At 43.7% G+C, this 21,304-nt stretch overlaps 2 protein-coding genes across 4 annotated transcripts in view; both read right to left on the bottom strand.

Moving 5' to 3' along the window:
* LOC311243912 (organic solute transporter subunit alpha) overlaps positions 1 to 14,220 on the bottom strand; it is a gene marked incomplete at both ends in the record, with an annotated part of 43,936 nt that extends 29,716 nt beyond the window's left edge. The window contains one exon of the mRNA XM_084333294.1: positions 14,154 to 14,220. Coding sequence (XP_084189420.1) covers positions 14,154 to 14,220 — 67 coding nt within the window. The remainder of the gene's footprint in view (positions 1 to 14,153) is intronic.
* Positions 14,221 to 14,887: 667 nt separating this feature from the next.
* LOC311243621 (protein-serine O-palmitoleoyltransferase porcupine-like) overlaps positions 14,888 to 21,304 on the bottom strand; it is a 54,786-nt gene continuing 48,369 nt past the window's right edge. For all 3 annotated transcript variants that reach the window (XM_084332912.1, XM_084332913.1, XM_084332914.1), the window contains 3 exons: positions 20,106 to 20,191; positions 18,222 to 18,326; positions 14,888 to 17,155 (listed from right to left, as the gene is read on the bottom strand). In XM_084332912.1, coding sequence (XP_084189038.1) covers positions 17,054 to 17,155; positions 18,222 to 18,326; positions 20,106 to 20,191 — 293 coding nt within the window. In that variant the 3' untranslated portion in view covers positions 14,888 to 17,053. The remainder of the gene's footprint in view (positions 17,156 to 18,221; positions 18,327 to 20,105; positions 20,192 to 21,304) is intronic.

Below are 21,304 nucleotides of genomic sequence, written 5' to 3'. Positions count from 1 at the left end.
GTCAGCCAGGCGGTGTTGGTCCAACGCGAACACCTCAAAGGGTCTCACGAGGTCCTCTAGCGGAATGTTGGCCCGGGTAGCAAACTCGAAATCCAGGAAGCTCTCGTCAGCACCCGAGTCGATGAGTGCCTCCACCGTCGCCAGTTGGTCCGCCCAGGTCAGGGTGACGCTCATCAGACGACTAGGTGGTGCACAGTTCTGGGAACGAGAAAAACGGCTCACCAGGATCTCCCGGGGTCCCGGCGAGCCTGGTCTTTTGGCCGGGTGGGGCAGTTGGAGATACGGTGCCCCTCCCGGCCGCAGCAGAGGCAAAGGCCGGACCTGAACCTGGCCTCTCGTTCAGCCGGACTAAGGTGAGAGCGTCCCAGCTGCATGGGTTCCTCCTCGGGCGCCGAACGGGAGGGGAAGGGACCACCAGTCGTGGTGGAAGCAGGACGGGCCGCAGTACCGTCACGAGTGCGGGAGGTCTGGGTCACCTCTGGAGGTCCCAGTCGGGCTCTCTCACGCCTTCTCTCCCGGAGGCGTCCGTCGATGCGAATGGCGAGGCTGAATAGGTCCTCGAGGGACTCCGGTTCCTCACGGGTCGCGAGCTGGTCCCTTACAGCGTCGTTGAGCCCCCTCATGAAGGTGAGACGAAGCGCTTGGTCGTTCCACCCGCTCTCCGTTGCCGCCAGTCTGAACTCCAGCACGTAGTCGGTGACCCCGCTACTGCCCTGCCGGAAGGTGCCCAACCGAGCTCCTGGGTCCTGGCCATGGGCTGGGTGGTGGAAAACCCTGCGGAACTCTGCCACGAAGTCTGGGTAGGAAAAACAGAAATCAGCCCCCATTGCCCAGGAGGCAGTAACCCACTGTGCTGCCCGGCCTGAGAGCAGGTTAGTCATGTACGCCACTCAGGCTCCCTCTGAAGTGAATCGGCTGGATTGATGACGAAAAACCAACTCACATTGCATGATGAATGTGGCACAATCCTCGAAGTTACCGTTGAACAACCGTGGTTCGGAGAGACGGGGCTCCCGAGGTGCGGGATCGGGAGGCGCGGGGCCTGCCACGGCTGCGGGTGGTGCTCTGGCCGAGACTCCTGAAGCAGGTGCGGTTACAAGCAGGGCGTTAAATGCGTCACTCAGAGTTCGTAATTGGTGAAGAATATCAGCCTGCTGATTACCCTGGGCTGTCTGTAGGGTAGCCAGAGAGCCAAGGGACTCCTGAATAGGCAGGACCTGGGCTCGGAGCTCCTGTACAGCAGCCGCAGCCGCACCTAGCTGTAGGCTGTGGTCGTTGGTTAATTCAATCTGGACCGCCAACGCGGTTCTGACTCTGTCTGTGTTGGCTGAGGTCGACATGGTCGGGTCGTAATGTTAGGGTTTGAAACCGACCTCAAACGCACGGCACAGACAGGTATTTCAGAGTTAGCCAAATACTAGGGCGTATTTATTTTCAGAGTCAAAAAGGAGCAAGTAACAATCTTGAAACAAAGGGAGACTGCCTTCAGCAGAGTTATCTGCGGCTCTGCAGATCCTCTTGGTGTTCGAGGTGGGGAAACGGTATTGACGCTGAAGCGGCTCTGCAGATACTCCCAGCTTCAACTCGAGGTGGAAAAGAGAGAGAGAGAGAGAGGTAAATAACAGTCCACATCACACAGAGGCAGTGCGGTCTCCTCCTCCCTTGCTGAGTCCAGAACAAACAAAACGATATCTTCAGTGTTCACCACAACACACAATTTAGCTGAGGGTCAGTGCAAAACAAAAACGATAAACTTCTGTGTCTCTTCTAAACACACACCCCAGCTGAGTCCAGTGCAAGCAAATGATAATCTTCATTGTCTCCTTTAACACACAACTTAGCTGAGTCAAGTGTAAGCAAAAATAGAACTCTTCAGTGTTCTTCAAAACACACAAAACAGAATCGTCCAAAAAAGGGTTTGGTTCAAACTCACCAAAGCGCAAGAGTAAAGCGGGTAAACGAGGCGCAGCTCAAAACGGGGGACAAGGTCTTCACCAGCGGCAATCCACAGATGTCCTGGAGGGAGAGTAGATGAGGCACAGCAACGGGGAACAACAGGCAGAAACAGAAGTATTCAAAACGAACCGACATCGATTGAAGGGAAGTCCCAGTATAAAAAGCCTCTGGGGCGCTAATCAAAAACTATGACAGGTGCGCGCTGGAATTGATACTTGCTCCAAAAGCGTGTGGCGGGGAATGCACCAATCAACACAGCACCTTAAAGGAGCGGAGCGTGTGGCGGGGAATGCATCAATCAACACATAATTGGAATATTCTTTTTGGGGTACATCCTAGTCAAGGTAAGGGCTATATGATATCAATCTTGCGTTGATCCAAGCATGTCTTCATATCGATCCGAATGTGTCTGTAACGTTAGTCCACAACGTATGCCGTTGGTGGCGATTAAAGCATCAAAAAACGACCCCCCCACCCCCCTTTCATGCATTCATGATGAAACATAATACCTATGATATAGATGTGATTTGAGAATAATAGCGAGTCCAGGCAAGAACCGACAACGGTTATAGTATAATACAATAATATAATAAGGCTATTCCTCAGCATTTCAGGAATTACCCCAGACCGATCTAAAAACATACTTATATACACCACAGTATAACACGTGAATGTATGCATGGAAAAATTATCAGCTGTCTGTCAAAGACTGCATGTCTCCTGGCCATTACCTCCGTAGACGAACGGGTGGGTTTTACGCTTGTTCGGGTCGACCAGAGTTCCTGTTATATACAAGGGATATTACTCTGGTCAAACCTGTTAACTTGAAAATGTTTTCCCTTAAACCGGGACCTCCATTTAGCCCTGGTTAGGCTATACCTCTCGAGCGTAAGCTATTGGAGCAGCTGTCTTTCAAAGACTGCATGTCTCCTGGCTATTACCTATGTTAGACGAGCGGGTGGGTATACGCTCGTTCAGGTCGACCAGAGTATACCTGTTTATATACAGGGGATATTACTCGGTAGACCTGACCCAGCCTTGGTGCCAAAAATTGCCCGGAGCTCTTATAAACGAGGCTCTGGGGCTGTGGTGCTAGGGCCGTTCCATCTTCCCCCTCACGCAAGTGGGGTGGAAGACAGCCTCCACCTATTTTTCCTATTCCGTGCGCTGGCAATATATCTTACAGACGCACGTGGGACCTTGGTGCTGCCAGTCAACTGTTCATTAGAATGTCACAGTGGCCCTGATGGAGGTAGGGCGCTGTCAAAAACCTGTGAGAGGACACGTATGCTGCAGCTTCGTGGTCCTCATCAGGACCTTTAGTGGGGTTCTATCTCGTGGACCTGGCTGAGGGCCCTGTCTCTCGTGCGGTCCTTAGAGCTGGAACCTCTTCTGCATCCCATTGCTAGGCAACTGGCGGGATGCATTGTGAGGTAGACGGTGGGTTTTCGCATGATCTCCTCACTGCGTTTTGGGTAACTGCGCCCTATTACGCATGGTCGGAGTCCTAACCTCCGCTCCTTGTTAGGACGAGTGTGGGGGCTTGGACCCCCCTGTTTTTTGATGGTTGTAAAGGGGACCTCAGGGGGTACATTTATCAGGGCTGCGTGCCCTGCTCCGCCCATTAGTCCAATAGGCGAAGCAAGGCGCGAAGCCAGTATGAAATATAACGGTGGTTATCCTATAACCCTAGTTATATGATTACTGGCAAAGCGTCTTGCTTTTCGAAGCCCTGAGGACCCCTGCCTGCTTTTTCGCATGAAATTCAAACTCGGAAGGGCGAGCATGGCCACGCCACTAGGCTATATACTAGCCGGAAGTGGGCGTGGCCAGGTAGATGTAAAGGTGCATGAGAAAATCTTTCAGTGGGCGCACTAGGCGTGAGGTGAAGTCCAATAGGCGAAGCAAGACGCTTTGCCAGTAATTATATAACTAGGGTTATAGGATAAACACCGTTCGTTAAAGCTGCATTGTGTCGTTTTGAACAATGCACCACAACCAAACAGTTAGTTTCAAATAAAAAAAAATTCTAGTTTCAGATAGCGCTCCGGGGATCCAGTTGTTCTCTTGTGACACTCTACAGTCTACATATTCATAATTAAAGATATTGTATGCTTTATTTGGACTTCTCAGAGGTTACCTGCCCCCCCCCCCCCCCCCCCCCCCAAAAAAACGACACAGTGTAGCTTTAAGGGCTTACCAATACGTTAGACATTTTTAAAAGGCAGCTTAAATGCTCCTTACCAAAGCATTTGACTGACTTTACACTATTATACTGCACTATTTCTCTGTGATTGACATTGCACTATTTCTCTATGTTTTATTCCCTTTTATGTTTTTATTCCCTTTTATGTTTTTATTCTCTTTTATTTTATATATCTGAGGCTGGACATCCATACTAGTCAATTACTGTTTTCCCACAGATAGGCGGGACGTTTTGGGACCGTGAGCAGGAAATGTGAAAGGCCTTACAGACCAAGTCTTGGTGTCTTTATTATTTATTATTATTAGTGTGGGTGACCTGGCGAAGCCAGGTTGCAACCCACACTATACATATCTATACTCTTTTTATTTATTTATTTATTCCACCGATTTTGACAACACACTCGTGCCAGAGCGTTCGCGCCCCATACACGTGAAAGGTATCAAAACGACCGGCTTGCTCCAACTCGATACGCTATTCGAACTCGTAAAGTTTCACCGCACCGTGTGGCTACGAATCGACCCACACTATACATATCTATACTCTTTTTATTTATTTATTTATTCCACCGATTTTGACAACACACTCGTGCCAGAGCGTTCGCGCCCCATACACGTGAAAGGTATCAAAACGACCGGCTTGCTCCAACTCGATACGCTATTCGAACTCGTAAAGTTTCACCGCACCGTGTGGCTACGAATCGACTTTAAACGGTAAAATTTCGGAAATACAGTGCAATTTAGAGTTTCAAACACTTTGCAACACGTAAGCGTTCGCGCACCATACACGTGAAAGGTATCAAAACGAGCGGCTTGCCTATGGCAACTGCGGTCTTCGAACTCGTAAAAGTTTCACCGCACCGTCTGGCTACGAATCGACTTTAAACGGTAAAATTTCGGTCCCATTGGGAATGCATTGCATTTTAGAGTGTAGCAGCTGAAATAATCTTTTTCCCCCTACCTTGGGTGAATTGCGAGTGTGATCTCAATTTTGGACGTAGAAATAAAACAAACACATCAAAACGATGACACGGCTGTCAGTCCGCTCACAAAAGAAAAATAAATGGAATTGGACATTTCTATCTCAACTGACGACCATTTGTTTGAAGGTTCTCCTCCCCATTGACCGCCATGCAATCGCACTCTATAAATCACTTTTTTCACACTATTTTTTAGCCTTCTGTTCCGATCGCCGAAGGAGTGCCACAATATCGCACGAATGCCACAATATCGGACATAACCCTTCGCCTACTCGTTGTAGTGCTCATGTGCGCGTCACAACGCTTCATCTCTTATAGTTTTCTTTTAATCAATGTGACAATGCAGTCATGCATCTGCCTCCATAGAAATGCATTGGATAGAAAATATGCAAGTCATAGTGATTGCTTCACCTGTGTGGCTCATGGCTGATTGGTTCAGGCTTAACAGCTGTGAGGCTCAGGGCTCATGGCTGAGCTGACCTGCCAATGACATCATCCACTTAACCCATCATTGGCCATCACTGTGTTGCAGTACTGAATTGCTGGACAGCGCCCTCTGTCTTGTGGGTTGTGTCATTGTACTCAGTAGGGATATCCTCTTTAATTTTTCATTGGTCCATGTTGACCACCTTTCATTGGTCGATGTTGACCACTCCCCCGATCCTTAGACCACGCCCCCTTAGGCCACACCCCCTCAGTGTATCTCTTGAACCGTTTGTCGTAGAGACTTGCGGATTGTGCCATTGGTCGATGTTGACCACCTTTCATTGGTCGATGTTGACCACTCCCCCTGTTGACCACCTTTCATTGGTCGATGTTGACCACTCCCCCGATCCTTAGACCACGCCCCCTTAGGCCACACCCCCTCAGTGTATCTCTTGAACCGTTTGTCGTAGAGACTTGCGGATTGTGCCATTGGTCGATGTTGACCACCTTTCATTGGTCGATGTTGACCACTCCCCCGATCATTAGACCACGCCCCCTTAGACCACACCCCCTCAGTGTATCTCTTGAACCGTTTGTCGTAGAGACTTGCGGATTGTGCCATTGTACTCGGTGTAATAGTGTAATAGTGTGTAATAGTGTAATAGTGTAATAGTGTAATAGTGTGTAATAGTGTGTAATAGTGTAATAGTGTAATATTGTGTAATAGTGTAATAGTGTGTAATAGTGTAATAGTGTGTAATAGTGTAATAGTGTAATAGTGTGTAATAGTGTAATAGTGTGTAATAGTGTGTAATAGTGTAATAGTGTAATAGTGTGTAATAGTGTAATAGTGTAATAGTGTGTAATAGTGTAATTGTGTAATTGTGTAATAGTGTAATAGTGTGTAATAGTGTAATAGTGTAATATTGTGTAATAGTGTAATAGTGTGTAATAGTGTAATAGTGTAATAGTGTGTAACAGTGTAATAGTGTAATAGTGTAATAGTGTGTAATAGTGTGTAATAGTGTAATAGTGTGTAATAGTGTAATAGTGTAATAGTGTGTAATAGTGTGTAATAGTGTAATAGTGTAATAGTGTGTAATAGTGTAATAGTGTGTAATAGTGTAATAGTGTAATAGTGTGTAATAGTGTAATAGTGTAATAGTGTGTAATAGTGTAATAGTGTAATAGTGTAATAGTGTGTAATAGTGTAATAGTGTGTAACAGTGTAATAGTGTAATAGTGTGTAATAGTGTAATAGTGTAATAGTGTGTAATAGTGTAATAGTGTAATAGTGTGTAATAGTGTAATAGTGTAATAGTGTGTAATAGTGTAATAGTGTAATAGTGTGTAATAGTGTGTAATAGTGTGTAATAGTGTAATTGTGTAATAGTGTTATAGTGTAATAGTGTAATAGTGTGTAATAGTGTAATAGTGTAATATTGTGTAATAGTGTGTAATAGTGTAATAGTAATAGTGTAATAGTGTGTAATAGTGTAATAGTGTGTAATAGTGTAATAGTGTGTAATAGTGTAATAGTGTGTAATAGTGTGTAATAGTGTAATAGTGTGTAATAGTGTGTAATAGTGTAATATTGTGTAATAGTGTAATGGTGTGTAATAGTGTAATAGTGTAATAGTGTGTAATAGTGTGTAATAGTGTAATAGGGTAATAGTGTAATAGTGTGTAATAGTGTAATAGTGTGTAATAGTGTGTAATAGTGTAATAGTGTGTAATAGTGTGTAATAGTGTAATAGTGTAATAGTGTGTAATAGTGTAATAGTGTAATAGTGTGTAATAGTGTAATAGTGTGTAATAGTGTGTAATAGTGTAATAGTGTGTAATAGTGTGTAATAGTGTAATAGTGTAATAGTGTGTAATAGTGTGTAATAGTGTAATAGTGTAATAGTGTGTAATAGTGTGTAATAGTGTAATAGTGTGTAATAGTGTAATAGTGTGTAATAGTGTAATAGTGTGTAATAGTGTGTAATAGTGTGTAATAGTGTAATAGTGTAATAGTGTTATAGTGTGTAATAGTGTAATAGTGTGTAATAGTGTAATAGTGTAATATTGTGTAATAGTGTAATAGTGTAATAGTGTGTAATAGTGTGTAATAGTGTAATAGTGTAATAGTGTGTAATAGTGTAATAGTGTAATAGTGTGTAATAGTGTAATAGTGTGTAATAGTGTGTAATAGTGTAATAGTGTGTAATAGTGTAATAGTGTGTAATAGTGTAATAGTGTGTAATAGTGTGTAATAGTGTATTAGTGTAATAGTGTGTAATAGTGTAATAGTGTAATAGTGTGTAATAGTGTGTAATAGTGTAATAGTGTGTAATAGTGTAATAGTGTGTAATAGTGTGTAATAGTGTGTAATAGTGTAATATTGTGTAATAGTGTAATAGTGTTGCGGGTTGTGTCATTGCACTCAGTAGGGATATCCTCTTTGATTGGTCTATGTTGACCACTCCCCCGATCCTTAGGCCGCGCCCCCTTTTTGTATCCTTTGAACCGTTTGTCATAGAGACTCGCGAGAGACCCTCTCCCCCGTTGGCCGGCGGTGCACAGGCGTCCCCCGCGCGGAATTGTCTAGTTTTTATTGCACTGCATTATTTTACTGTCTATTGCTTTTTATTACAGGTTCAAAACTGTCAGGTATTAAACTGTGTGGGTATCAAGCAAGAAAGACTGTCAGGCTTTAAAACTGTGTAAGACCCAGTCCTAGAACCATGCCCTGAGAGAGGGAACTGCACCCTGAGAGGGAGGTTTGCCCTGAGTGGGAGGTTCAAAGGGTCAAAGTGGGTATCAAACAAGAGGGAAGACTGTCAGGTTTTAAACTGTGGATACCAAACAGAAGGTAAAGACGAAAAACTATTTTATTGCACTGTAAAAACTGTGATTTTATAGTATGTCTGCATTTTATGTGCTCATTTCATCATTCATGTCTTTTCTATTCTATTAAAACTGAATCAAACCATAAACAAGGTGGCCTGTTGGGATGTTAGATCCTAATGTGAAAAACAGTGATTTTATATGTCTGCTCATTTTACCCTTGCTATTATTTTACTTATTTTTACTTTTATTTCTACGCCCCACTATCTGCTGGGTGCATACTATGACCTTTATCATGTTTTGTAACCGATTACAGAAATTCAAGAAGCCTATTGGAACGTGAGGTACAGATATGATTTGATTAGCACATCAAGTGCTGTTCAGCAGGGGGCACTGTGGGCCTTTAGTGCCAACGCTCTGTTCAAGTTCAAGTTCTCAAGTTCAAGTTCTTTAATAGTTGTCATACAGAAGTACAGAATACTTTCATACAAAATGCTTCTTACTGTTACGCTCCAGAGACTGTGCTAGACAAGATAGTATCAAATAACATAATAACATAATATAGCATGAATTTAGAAGAAGAATGAGGTCACAGTTGTTCGGTATAGACATATGTACAATGTTCTGAGTTACCATATAATATACAATACACAATACTATGCAGTGTACTAATGTACAGTACTATCTAGTGCAAAGCAGAAATGGGATGAGGTACAATTTTAGGTACAATTTACAGTAAGGTGTACGAGTTGTAGTGCAATCCTTCATCCATAAATATAAAGTGTGGGGAGTGGGTGCTACAGTGTGTTTGTTTAAAGTGGGTGTGTGCTATAAAGTGTGTGTAGTGGGTGCTACAGTGTGTTTGTTTAAAGTGAGTGTGTGCGTGTGGATGTGTGTGCTATGTGTGTTTGGTGGTTGTTGTTGTGTAGTGTTCATTCATTGTTCGTTTAGCAGCCTGATGGCCTGGGGATAGAAGCTACTTCTGAGTCTTTCTGTGCTCGCCTTGAGACTCCTGTGTCGCTTGCCTGACGGCAGCAGTTCAAAGAGGCAGTTGTTCGGGTGGCTCGAGTCCTTAATAATTCTCTTAGCCTTCCCCTTGCAACGCTTGTTGTAAATGTTCTGGAGAGTGGGGAGCCCCCCTCCAATTGTGCGTTCGGCTGAACGTGTCACTCTTTGTAGTCTGCTTTGGTCTTTTGCAGTGCTATTCCCAAACCAGGAGGTGATGTTGCCGGTCAAGATGCTCTCTATTGTACATGAGTAGAAGTTCTTAAGGATCTTCTGGCTGACTTGGAACTTCCTTAGGCGCCTGAGGAAGTAGAGGCGTTGTCGTGCCTTCTTCACCACACTGTTAATGTGTATGGTCCATTTCAAGTCCTCGGATATGTGGGCTCCGAGGTACTTGAAGCTGTTGACTCTCTCAACCGGTGCCCCGTCGATGCTGAGGGGGCTGTAGTCCTTGACCCCCGACCTCCTGAAGTCCACAATCATCTCCTTTGTTTTGCTGACGTTCAGGGAGAGGCTGTTTTCCTGGCACCATCCCGCCAGGACCTTGACCTCTTCCAGGTAGGCCCTCTCGTCGTTGGCAGAGATCAGGCCCACCACCACTGTGTCGTCAGCAAATTTGACGATTGTATTGCTACTCCGCTGAGCCACACAGTCGTGTGTGTACAGGGAGTAGAGGAGGGGACTCAGAACACAGCCCTGGGGGGCCCCTATGTTGAGGGTGATGGATGAGGAGGTGCAGTTGCCTGCTCTCACCACCTGGGGTCTGCCAGTCAGGAAGTCCAAGACCCACTGGCAGAGGTCATAGCCCAAGCCCAGGTCCCTGAGCTTGGCTATGAGTATGGAGGGGACTATGGTATTGAATGCCGAGCTGTAGTCGATGAATAGCATTCTCACATAGTTCCCCTGCCTCTTGTCCAGGTGTGATGCTGCTGTGTGCAGCACATGGGATATGGCGTCCTCCGTGGACCTGTTGGGGCGGTATGCAAATTGCAGGGGGTCCATGTTGATGGGGAGGGAGGAGCAGATGTAGCCCTTTACTAGCTTCTCAAAGCACTTCATGGCTATGGAGGTGAGAGCTACAGGGCGGTAGTCGTTGAGGCAAGCAGGCTTGGATTTTTTGGGTACAGGGATAATAGTGGACTTCTTCAGGCAGGTGGGGATGACAGCCTGTTCTAAGGACAGGTTAAATATGTCAGTGAATACTGGGGCCAGTTGGTCGGCACAGACTTTTAGGACGCGGCCGGGGATGCCGTCCGGACCTGCTGCCTTCCTGATATTCACTTTTTTAAAGGTCCGCCTCACCTCATGCTCTGTTACCCTGAACACTGCGCCTCCATCAGCAGCCGACCCCCCCCCCCCCATTGCCGAGGCTTGTGAGCTGGTGTTGTTATTACCAGCATCAAACCTCGCATAGAAGGTATTGAGGTCGTTTGCTAAGGAGATGTCATTGTTCAGTTTGAGGGAGGCGCCTTTGTAGTCTGTCATCGTTTTGAGCCCCTGCCACATAGCTCTAGAGTCAGCTTGTTCAAACTGGAGTTCAATTTTATCCCTGTAGCGCCGTTTGGCCTCTGACACTGTCCTCCTTACGTTGTGTTGCGCCACCTTGTGGTCATTCATGTTGCCTGCCACTAGGCCGTCATTGTATGCTTTGGTGCGCTCTCTCAGAGCTTCACGGACGGATTTGTCTACCCAGGGTTTTTGATTTGGGTAAACTTTCATTTTGGTAGTGGGGATTGTTTCTTTCACCCTAGTACAGACATAGTCCAGCACTGTCTCCGTGTAGGCATTAATGTTATCTGTGTCGCGGAATACAATCCAGTCTGTGTTGTGGAACACTGACCGGATCGTATCCTCTGACGTCACATCCCATTTCTGCACCTCTCGCGAGACTACGGGAGTACTTTTAATTCTTTGTCTGTACTTTGGTGTAAGGAAAATGGATGCGTGATCTGACTTGCCAAAGCCACTATCAGAATGAGCCTTGTAGCCACCTTTAAATTGCGTGTAACAGTGATCTAGGATGTTACCGCCTCTGGTGTTGCAAGTCACATGCTGGTAGAAATCAGGCAATACCTTTCTCAGATTGGCGCTATTGAAATCTCCCAGTACTAAAATGGCGGCGTTAACGTTCGTCGCTTGTATATTATTTACCTCGTCGTGTAGTCTGGAGAGCGCGGCGTTGTTCAATGAGATAAATGCCGGTGTTTGCAGTGCAAAACCTATGCTATGGAACTAATAACACCGTCGATTGTCAGTGAGTTTCTTCCGGTCAACATGCAAAAAACAGATAATTTTTTCATCAATACATTTCCGTTTTATACCTTGGTGAATACGAGCAATTCCAGAGCGATTCTGTGTAATCCCAGGGAATGCAGCCAAAACAGCCCTTATCTGCATTTCACTAGTTATCGTGCCATTTCTCGCTTGATTATTGAATCGATCTGAAATCAACGCTAGATTATTACACACAAATTTTCATCGTGATCGTTTGTCCAACGTTATCCAGCATTTCAGATGATCTGGCGGGTGGGGACCCTCGTCGAGGGAACATACGGTTATCCTATAACCATAGTTATATGAGTATAGCGAGCGCTCTGCTCTCTAGTGGAACTATCCCTTTATCCAATCTGGTTTGGTAGGCAACATTTGACTGACCCGACAGTCCATGTTTACTATGCAGCTAACCAGCAGTGAATACACCAAACCAACACCGTGACGTCAGCAACAAAATGGCGCCGCCCATGGCGAAAACAGGGAAATTATATTTGATTTTTCAGACAAATAAGCAGGATTTCACATTTTATTATAGGACCCTGTCTTACACAAGGTACACAACACACAAACTAGGATGACATTGTTCACTGCTTCATCTCCCCTGGGGATGCAGACCAGAGAAAGACTTTCGTCTTGTTTACATCAGGGTCCCCCATTTTCAATTCATCAGGACATATATGACATACATGACATACAGATAGACAGTACTGCTACATCTATACATTTATGACATACCAGATTTGCAAATACAGTACTGTTTGTGATACAAAAAGAGTCCAGAAAAGAGAGTATATACATTTGACGTAAAAACTCTAACTCTAGCATCAAGCTAACTGATAGCATCAAGCTAAGGTTCCCAGCCAAGCGCATCCGGCAGCTAACGTCGTAGCTAAACAGCTAACTGGCTAACAGTTAGCTCATACAGCTATCGCTAGCCACTAGCTAACGCAGAAGCGAGCTAAGCGCGGCTACTACTGAAAACTGTACAATGTGAGAAAAGCAATACAGGCCAACACTTCAGACAGCCGCTGTCTTTTCCTCTTCTTATCCGAGGAAAAAAGGGAAAAAGACAACACACGGCCCTCTTCAGAAAGGTGTTTACCAGACACAGCGGTGTCGGCAGCAAGCCCCTCGTTGTACGCGGGCTGTAGCCGACCTGAGCTTGGAGATATTCTCATAATGAACACCAAGCTCACCTCCCTCGCACCGGGTGTTTTTCATTGAAAAGCGTGGCCAGCACGGCGACAGAGGGTATCTGTTTGTCCAGAGACCCGGGGTATTGAACCGCAGATTCGGAATCACGGTCCCAGGAAAACAAAGCTACGACTTCAGACTAGAACCCCCTCCACGCCACTAAGGGGCAGCGAAAAGGATCCTAGCCTGGAGCCGACCTTCCTAAGCTGTGCAGTTGTCCCCCCACAACTGACACACCTGGCGCCCGCGTTGCAAAAAACATCACCCGCCCAGAGAGGCCGTCAGCCCTCACACGGCCGATTGCCTCCCAAGCAAAGTGTCCAGCTGCAGAGCCGGAGGCAATGCCGGCGGGGATTGCTCAGCGACGCGTGCCCCTAATGCGAAGCGCCGGTGGAGGTCAGAATGATCATCATCTTCTAGACACTCCGGTGGCGAAGACATTATCGCTGTATTTCCTCGAAAAATAGTGAGAGAGAAAACAAAGATATGTCAACGCAGCTCCTTTTCTCCAATAACGTAACTCCTTTCCAATAACTATTTCGGCACTAAACTAAAGTGGTGTATACAGGCACTTTACGGTGGTGAAAATAGGGAAGGAGCTGTTAGTGTGGCCACGACCCCGCTTATGTTGAGGAGCGGATGTGGGTGTGGCCAGGCGGATGGGTGTGTACATGTGGAGAAAAATTATTCATTGTTAGATTGGATAAAGGGATAGTTCCACTAGAGAGCAGAGCGTAAGCTATACGATAATATAACTGTGGTGACCGCTTGTTTTGCCGGAGTGTTTAGAACCCGCCCCCCACGCCACAGCTCGGCCAAGAAAACAAACCACATCGTTTCAAATGGAGTGCAATAGCGGCCGCAAGGCGTTAGGCGGCGGTATTGGCCGTTTGCGATCTCAGACACATTCAGGACAGCATGCACAAGGTGCCTCGATGGATTATGAATGGCAATAGCGAATAAAAGAAATAATTAAACAGAAACATACAGTAGATCTACGTGAACGGCACCCAATGTGTTAATGTATCTGCATTATTTGAATAATTACACCGAACTGCAATCCCCTGTATAAGACGTGCATGCTATACAAATAAAGTTATTATTATTACAAGGAACTATGTGGTACTACAGGGTATTACGTGGTAGTACAGGTTATACATGGTACTACAGAGTATTGCGTGATACTACAGGGTATTATATGGCATTACAGACAGTGTTACATGGTACTTCAGAGTATTACGTGGTACTACAGAGTATTACATAAACTCTCAGATTCTATCTCACCACTGAAGAACTCAGAGGACAGTGGGATCTCAGGCCCGATCCAGCTGCAGTTGGTTTCTCTCCCCATCCTCTCAGCTCCACCTCAGTCAATGGCAGAGAACCTAGCCTGCTGTTCCCCACCCCCAAGCGATTCACAAAGAAAACAAACATATCAATACAATAACTGATAACTCTGGCTACAAGAAAACAACTGGGGATTAATTTAAGAGGCAATCAAACAGCTGCACAAACTGACCTTTTGAATCAACGTGATCAAGGATGAGAGGACATGGTTTTTTAACTCGGTGTCTTGTCTTGAGGTAGCTTCCTCCTGTCTAACAACACCCTTCCCATAGACCATTAATGATTGACTATAGATACAGGTGAGTAGACAGGTAGGGATCCAAGTCCATTCTGAGAGGGACTACAGTATGTTTGTCTTTATGAACTAAGGCAGCTATCAAAACATATCCACTATCAGAGCTGCTGCTACATTGTAATGTACAGTAACAGTGAAAGATTTATTTAGCATTTTATTTACTGTTATTTTCTTTAAATCTACTTATTATCCCAGGGGGGTTGATCCCTGCATGGGCACCGCACTGTGTGGCTGCCCACTGCTCCTAAATAGTTTTCCTCAAGGGGATTAATAAAGGTACAACTTAAATAGTTTTTTATACTGTATGCATTACCCTCTGGTTCATACATATAGGCTACCTTGACAAAAAGCATGTACAAGACACAGATATGTAGAAATGTCTTTATAGCAAAACTGTATTTAATATAGAAAAAAGGTTATACAGAAAAGTTAGCAGCAACAATAAAACAATTATCAGATGTAACATTTTAACATTTGGACACCCCCCCTACAAAAAACAAATGCCTAACTGAAACTGAAACTGTTTAAATGCTTTTTGGACCACTGGTCAAAACAGTAGAGTCATTAGTGTACCGTTTGGTTTGACTGGCTCATTTCAGAATCAGTGACGTATGAGATGATTATCATATCAGCATAGATGAATATCATACCAGCATAGATGAATATCATACCAGCATAGATGAATACAGTAGATACTGGCCATTCCTCTCTATTTAGTGTTGTGCACAAGGTAACAAGGTCAAATTCACATGCCATGGTTATCTTCTTCCAACTTCCTTTCAGAACCAGACGATAAATGCTTGGAACACAGATCAGTCACCTGGGATTGGGGCATATAGTTTTAAAACACTAATATTAAGTACTGGGATTATTGTCAGCAGCACATCGTTACACATTTCCGATGGCTTAGATTTGGCTAATTGAAACATTCCAGCAAATGTACAGTTTCCTCCCCCTCAAATCTCTGTAAATAAACAGTACTGTATATTTGTATATCTTGTATGTCATAAATGTATGGATGTAACAGTACTGTATATATCTGTATGTCGTGTATGTCATAAATGTTATGAATTGAAAATGGGGGACCCTGATGTAAAAAAGACGATAGTCTTTCTCTGGTCTGCATCCCCTTAACAATTGTGTGTATTGAGCCGTACTGTATTGTACCCATTCTGCAATCTGTTAATAAAATGTTCAATCAATCAATCAATCTGTGCGGCGTTAGGCGGCGTGACTCTCTTCCATTTGATTCATCCATTGCCTAATTCTGGTGTCATGCCGTAACTTTCAGCATATTCATCCTATGGATTACATCTCTAAAGTAGTGTGTGCGTGTGTTCACGTTGAATTAAGCACTCGCATGTCAAATTGACGGCATTGCTTGGCCGAAGGTAGCTCCGCTAGCGCCCAAAGCCAAAGAACATACCGGCGAGGCCTACAGCTGTACAAAAATGTAACACACGTCGAGCGACGCAGACGTGTACTGTAGGTATGATGGTCGGAGAAAGGAGCCACGCCAGCCCAAGCAGAAGTATAATTCAGCGTTTAGGAGTAGGATGGAGGAGTCTACAGCTTCTGGAAGAGATGACTAGTGGGACTAACTTGTTAAGTGTGCATGAGAACTTCACCATTGCTTTCTGCTTGGGTAATCAGATATTGGTAAAGAGCCAAATGTAGAATTATATCCTTGTTGGCATTTAAAGGGATAGTTCCGAATTTTAGAACCCTAGCCCTATTTCTTACTTACCAAAGATTATGTTGATTGGTAGAGTCCTTTCTAGATTTAGTTGATTTCAGTGAGCTTCAGTCAGCATGTACAGACTTTGCATTAGCTTGTGGCTAACTAGTCAGAGCTATGAAGGGTTCCAAAAATCTAAACTATCTATTTAATGTACAGTAGAACCTCATTGATCCAAACCTCAAACTTCCAAATTGACCAAACTGGACGGATATATTTGTTTGTTTGTTTGCTCTTTCCCCAAGCGCTTTACTTCAAGTGGCTGTAATATCTAAAGTTCTAAACATGATATCATATATAAAAAACATTTCTGCCAAATATTGTTGGAAAGTCATTGAATAAAAGAAATATATTTCAGATGAGATCCAATGTGATTTCAGGCATATTTCAATAATAATCTCAACATTTCAGTCTAATGAACGACCTCCAACCCAGAGGGGCTCGGATAAACGTGGTTCTACTGTAAGTCTGGTTCTTACTGTACCTCTGCCCTCGAGTCGCTAAACAAGCCCTTATCCCAACACCTCAATGTTGTTTGATGTAAGCTCTGATGGGTAGAGACCAGAGCAGATAACACAGACAGCTGCATCAGGTCCTTAGTCCACAAGAGCTTTAGTCATTACTTTCACAAAACTAACTCCACTTCCATCCACGAAACACTGCGTTGGGGCTCGGGATTCCTCCCCTCCTAGTCGACTGGTTGTTGGTGTCTGCCAGTCTGCTCCAATGAGATCACAGGATGAGCCTCCCCTCCTAGTCGACTGGTTGTTGGTGTCTGCCAGTCTGCGTTCTGCTCCAATGAGATCACAGGATGAGGCGGTAGAAGAGCCAGCAGGCGAGGAGCACCCAGTGGCTGGCCCAGTTCAGCTCAGACCATGTCTGGATGGTGTGGCTGGCTAGATAACCCTGCACACACACAGTATTGTGGTCAGTATTTGCGTGCGGTAGGGATGCACCAATGTGAACATTTTGGCCAATACTACTAACCGATATTTACTGATATGGATAATATGGTCTGTATAAACAGTTCTTATTGTAATCCAATTTTGTACATACTTCAAGTCACAAGACATCAAAACACTGTAAACGGGAAAAGGATCAGTCTTTATATCCGTTTCTGCTGTTCTACTGTTCCTACTTTAATACTGTTGTGCAAGAACCAAAACAAAGTCACATATGAAACACAAAAACCTTAACAGGTAAACAGAATAAACAGGTAAACAGAGAACTAATCATCGGTTGATCACATTTGCCCAGTTCTGCTAATCAGACCAATGCGTACATTTTAAACGATCTAATATAAATTATCTAAATTATTATCATAGAGCACTGCACCCACCCCTAATATACACAGGATCATCTATAATTACAGTTCTGTAGCATCCAACATTAACATCGTCTTTTGAAGGCAGTTCCAGGCTCAGTTGTTAAGCTAGCGTGAAGTCACTAAACGACACCTCCCTAGAGCGCAAATATTAGATGAGCACCTTTTTCAGGGTGTAATTTGTGTCTTATATTCAGGACAATATGGTATTTCCCCTCTTCTTAATAATAATACATTTATTTGTGTAGCAGCTTTCATACAAGAATTGCAGCCCAAAAGAGGTTCACAGCAGTGGTGTAGACACAAAATAGACATAGGCATAAAATGAGCATAACATTTGCATAATTATAGACAGGCATAAAATGAGCAGAGAATAGATATTAAAAAAGATCAGGGGAAATTTCAGTCATTCAAATCTATGAAAAAGAATATAGAATTCAATTAAATTATTTAAATAATAACCTCCAGGGTCTGAGGGCCCACTTGTATTGGGAATCATGCAAAATAAAAGCAATGCATGAAGTGCAGATATAGAATGAGTATAGAAATAGACAGAATAAGAGCAGTGCAATAAATTAAGACATACATTTGCATAAAATAGACAGAGTAAAATAGTGCAATAAAATAGCTCAGTACAACAATACGTACCCCCTCAGCGTCCTCCATCTCTGTGTCAAACAGAGAGCCCAGGTAGGTGAGGTGGAAGATGGCCAGTAGACTGAACAGGAGGTTGACTCCCATCACCCAGTACTCCTGTACCACAGACAAACACAGACTAAATATGTCTCCTTTTCAGCCTTTCATATGTTCTAAACCTTTAATTGAACAGTTTGGTTGGTGTTCAGTATGATGTTAAGTGACACATAATTTCTTTCTATGATGAGCAGAAACACTGCAATATGACTTGTCAACTAGTTTATGGATGGGTTTCCTGGCTTTGTTTTGGTGCAAATGTATAAAAGTGAACCTTTCCTTTAAAAATGGGATATATGTTTATTTTTTTCTTTTGTTATTTTCAACAAGTTAATATAGGTCTTTGAGGGCCCTTAACCTCTTAACCCTTTGGGTGCCGTTCACGTAGAACTACGTTTCTGTCGCCCGACGGTTGAGTGCCGGAAACGTAGAACTACGTTTTCCTCACGGGGGAGCGCCGCGCTCCAGGGCTCATTTCATGTATGCACGAGGAAGGATAATAATGGTAATCTAGCGTTGATTTCAGGAAGATTCAATAATCAGGCGAAAAATGATTATAATTAAAATCAGATCAACTCTCAGACTAGATGTTGCACATCAAATATGAGTAAAGATCCAGCAATATCATAGCAATCTTTTTAGGTTCAACTTTAGGTAAAAGAGAGAAGATTTACGAGCGTGCCGGCATCTTATACACACACATTATATCAAGTGTCTTCACACAAGCATACAAAGTCTTACTAAGTAGAGCGATTGTGGCTGCAATTCTGAATGGCTTGTTTCAAGAGGGAGGCTGAACTGCAGAAAAGGCACAATGCACATATTTAATATTTTCTCAGTATTGGGACAACCTCTCACAAGCCCACAGTACCTTCTTGTGCTTATGGTTAAAATGGAACAGAGGTGGATCAATACCTTCTTGTGCTGATGGTTTAAATGGAAAAGAAGTGGAACAGTACCTTCTTGTGCTGATGGTTTAAATGGAACAAAGGTGGAACAGTACCTTCTTGTGCTGATGGTTAACATGGAACAGAGGTGTAACAGTACCTTCTTGTGCTGATGGTTTAAATGGAACAAAGGTGGAACAGTACCTTCTTGTGCTGATGGTTTAAATGGAACAGAGGTGGATCAATACCTTCTTGTGCTGATGGTTTAAATGGAACAGAGGTGGATCAATACCTTCTTGTGCTGATGGTTTAAATGGAACAAAGGTGGAACAGTACCTTCTTGTGCTGATGGTTTAAATGGAACAGAGGTGGAACAGTACCTTCTTGTGCTGATGGTTTAAATGGAACAGAGGTGGATCAATACCTTCTTGTGCTGATGGTTTAAATGGAACAGAGGTGGATCAATACCTTCTTGTGCTGATGGTTTAAATGGAATAGAGGTGGAACAGTACCTTCTTGTGCTGATGGTTTAAATGGAATAGAGGTGGAACAGTACCTTCTTGTGCTGATGGTTTAAATGGAACAGAGGTGGAACAGTACCTTCTTGTGCTGATGGTTTAAATGGAACAGAGGTGGATCAATACCTTCTTGTGCTGATGGTTTAAATGGAATAGAGGTGGAACAGTACCTTCTTGTGCTGATGGTTTAAATGGAATAGAGGTGGAACAGTACCTTCTTGTGCTGATGGTTTAAATGGAATAGAGGTGGAACAGTACCTTCTTGTGCTGATGGTTTAAATGGAACAAAGGTGGAACATTACTTTCTTGTGCTGATGGTTTAAATGGAACAAAGGTGGAACAGTACCTTCTTGTGCTGATGGTTTAAATGGAATAGAGGTGGAACAGTACCTGCTTGTGCTGATGGTTTAAATGGAACAGAGGTGGAACAGTACCTTCTTGTGCTGATGGTTGCACTCAGAGCCACAGCGCCTGGACAGGATACAAGCACTGAATATGGTTGCAAGCTTCTTTCTCAGAACTAAAAGATGAGAAAACAACACAACACAGGGCTGTCAATTGTCCGCACGAATACATTTTAATATGAATAGGCTGAAATTAGGCCAATTCTAATTAGATTTTAATATTAACAACATGTACATATTATTATCACATCAAAGCAGACGTAAAATGGTTACAATTAACACGTGTATTGTGTGTTGTATGCACTAGTATGGATGGTACCAATGGGAAACTACCATTAGGCATTGGGCTGTGCTTTGTAACACTTATTTATTGGCTTGTGTTTGAAAGATATGGCTAGTTTTCATTGTTTATAAAACGTGAATTGCGTATGTAAATACCTATATTATCCAGGGCTTTCCCTAAACTGGAGTTTAAAGGTGGCTATGACCTGTATGTTAAAACACATGCCTGGCTCGGACGCCAAGGCCATATTTCTTAACCTGTTAAGCCCTAGCCATGTTTTCTGAAAATCAGACAAAAAATACATACCTAAGTAAATGGAAGATTGATCCACTTCTACAAGGTCCATTTGCATGTTCTTGGTATCTAGGGGCATCTATGGATCTCATGGAATGTATTCCCAGTGTCAGAAATATTGTGTTTGTTACTAGGCTTGAATAAGTTGTGGTGAAACAAAGGAGAATATAAATTATGATTTTTCTTTGCATCTTTGACAGTGAATAACACCATGCAAAAAATGACCAGACATGAAAAACTGCCACTGAGCTTGTTCAGAACCTTATTGAGATCATGTGTACAAAACATCTAAGCAGATTAATAAAGAGAAGATGATTAAACAGAATGTTTTGTAGATACAGTACTGAATTCTGCCATCCGGACACATGCAATTTGAAATGTTATTATAGAATATAGAATACCAGGCCTATAAACAGTGGTGCGTTGGTGATTTCATACCTGGTTGCACTGTGTTTTAATGACGCCACGTGCACGTGCGCTCCCGGGTTTGATTGCTATTGTTATGCAAAGTAGCCAGGTGTGTACTTGGCGAGTTGGCGCATCAGTCGAGTGCAGCGGATTCTTGTGTGCACGCGCTTACACATCCGTGCATGTGCGTGCACGTGCTTCTGCTCACAGACCCGGTTGCACAGCATGCAACCCCGTCCCATGA

This window comes from Notolepis coatsorum (genome assembly GCF_963971535.1).
Source record: "Notolepis coatsorum genome assembly, chromosome: 17".
NCBI lineage: Eukaryota > Metazoa > Chordata > Actinopteri > Aulopiformes > Paralepididae > Notolepis > Notolepis coatsorum.
The sequence above is the reverse complement of the archived record's forward strand: the minus strand, read 5'-3'. Positions and strand labels throughout refer to the sequence as shown.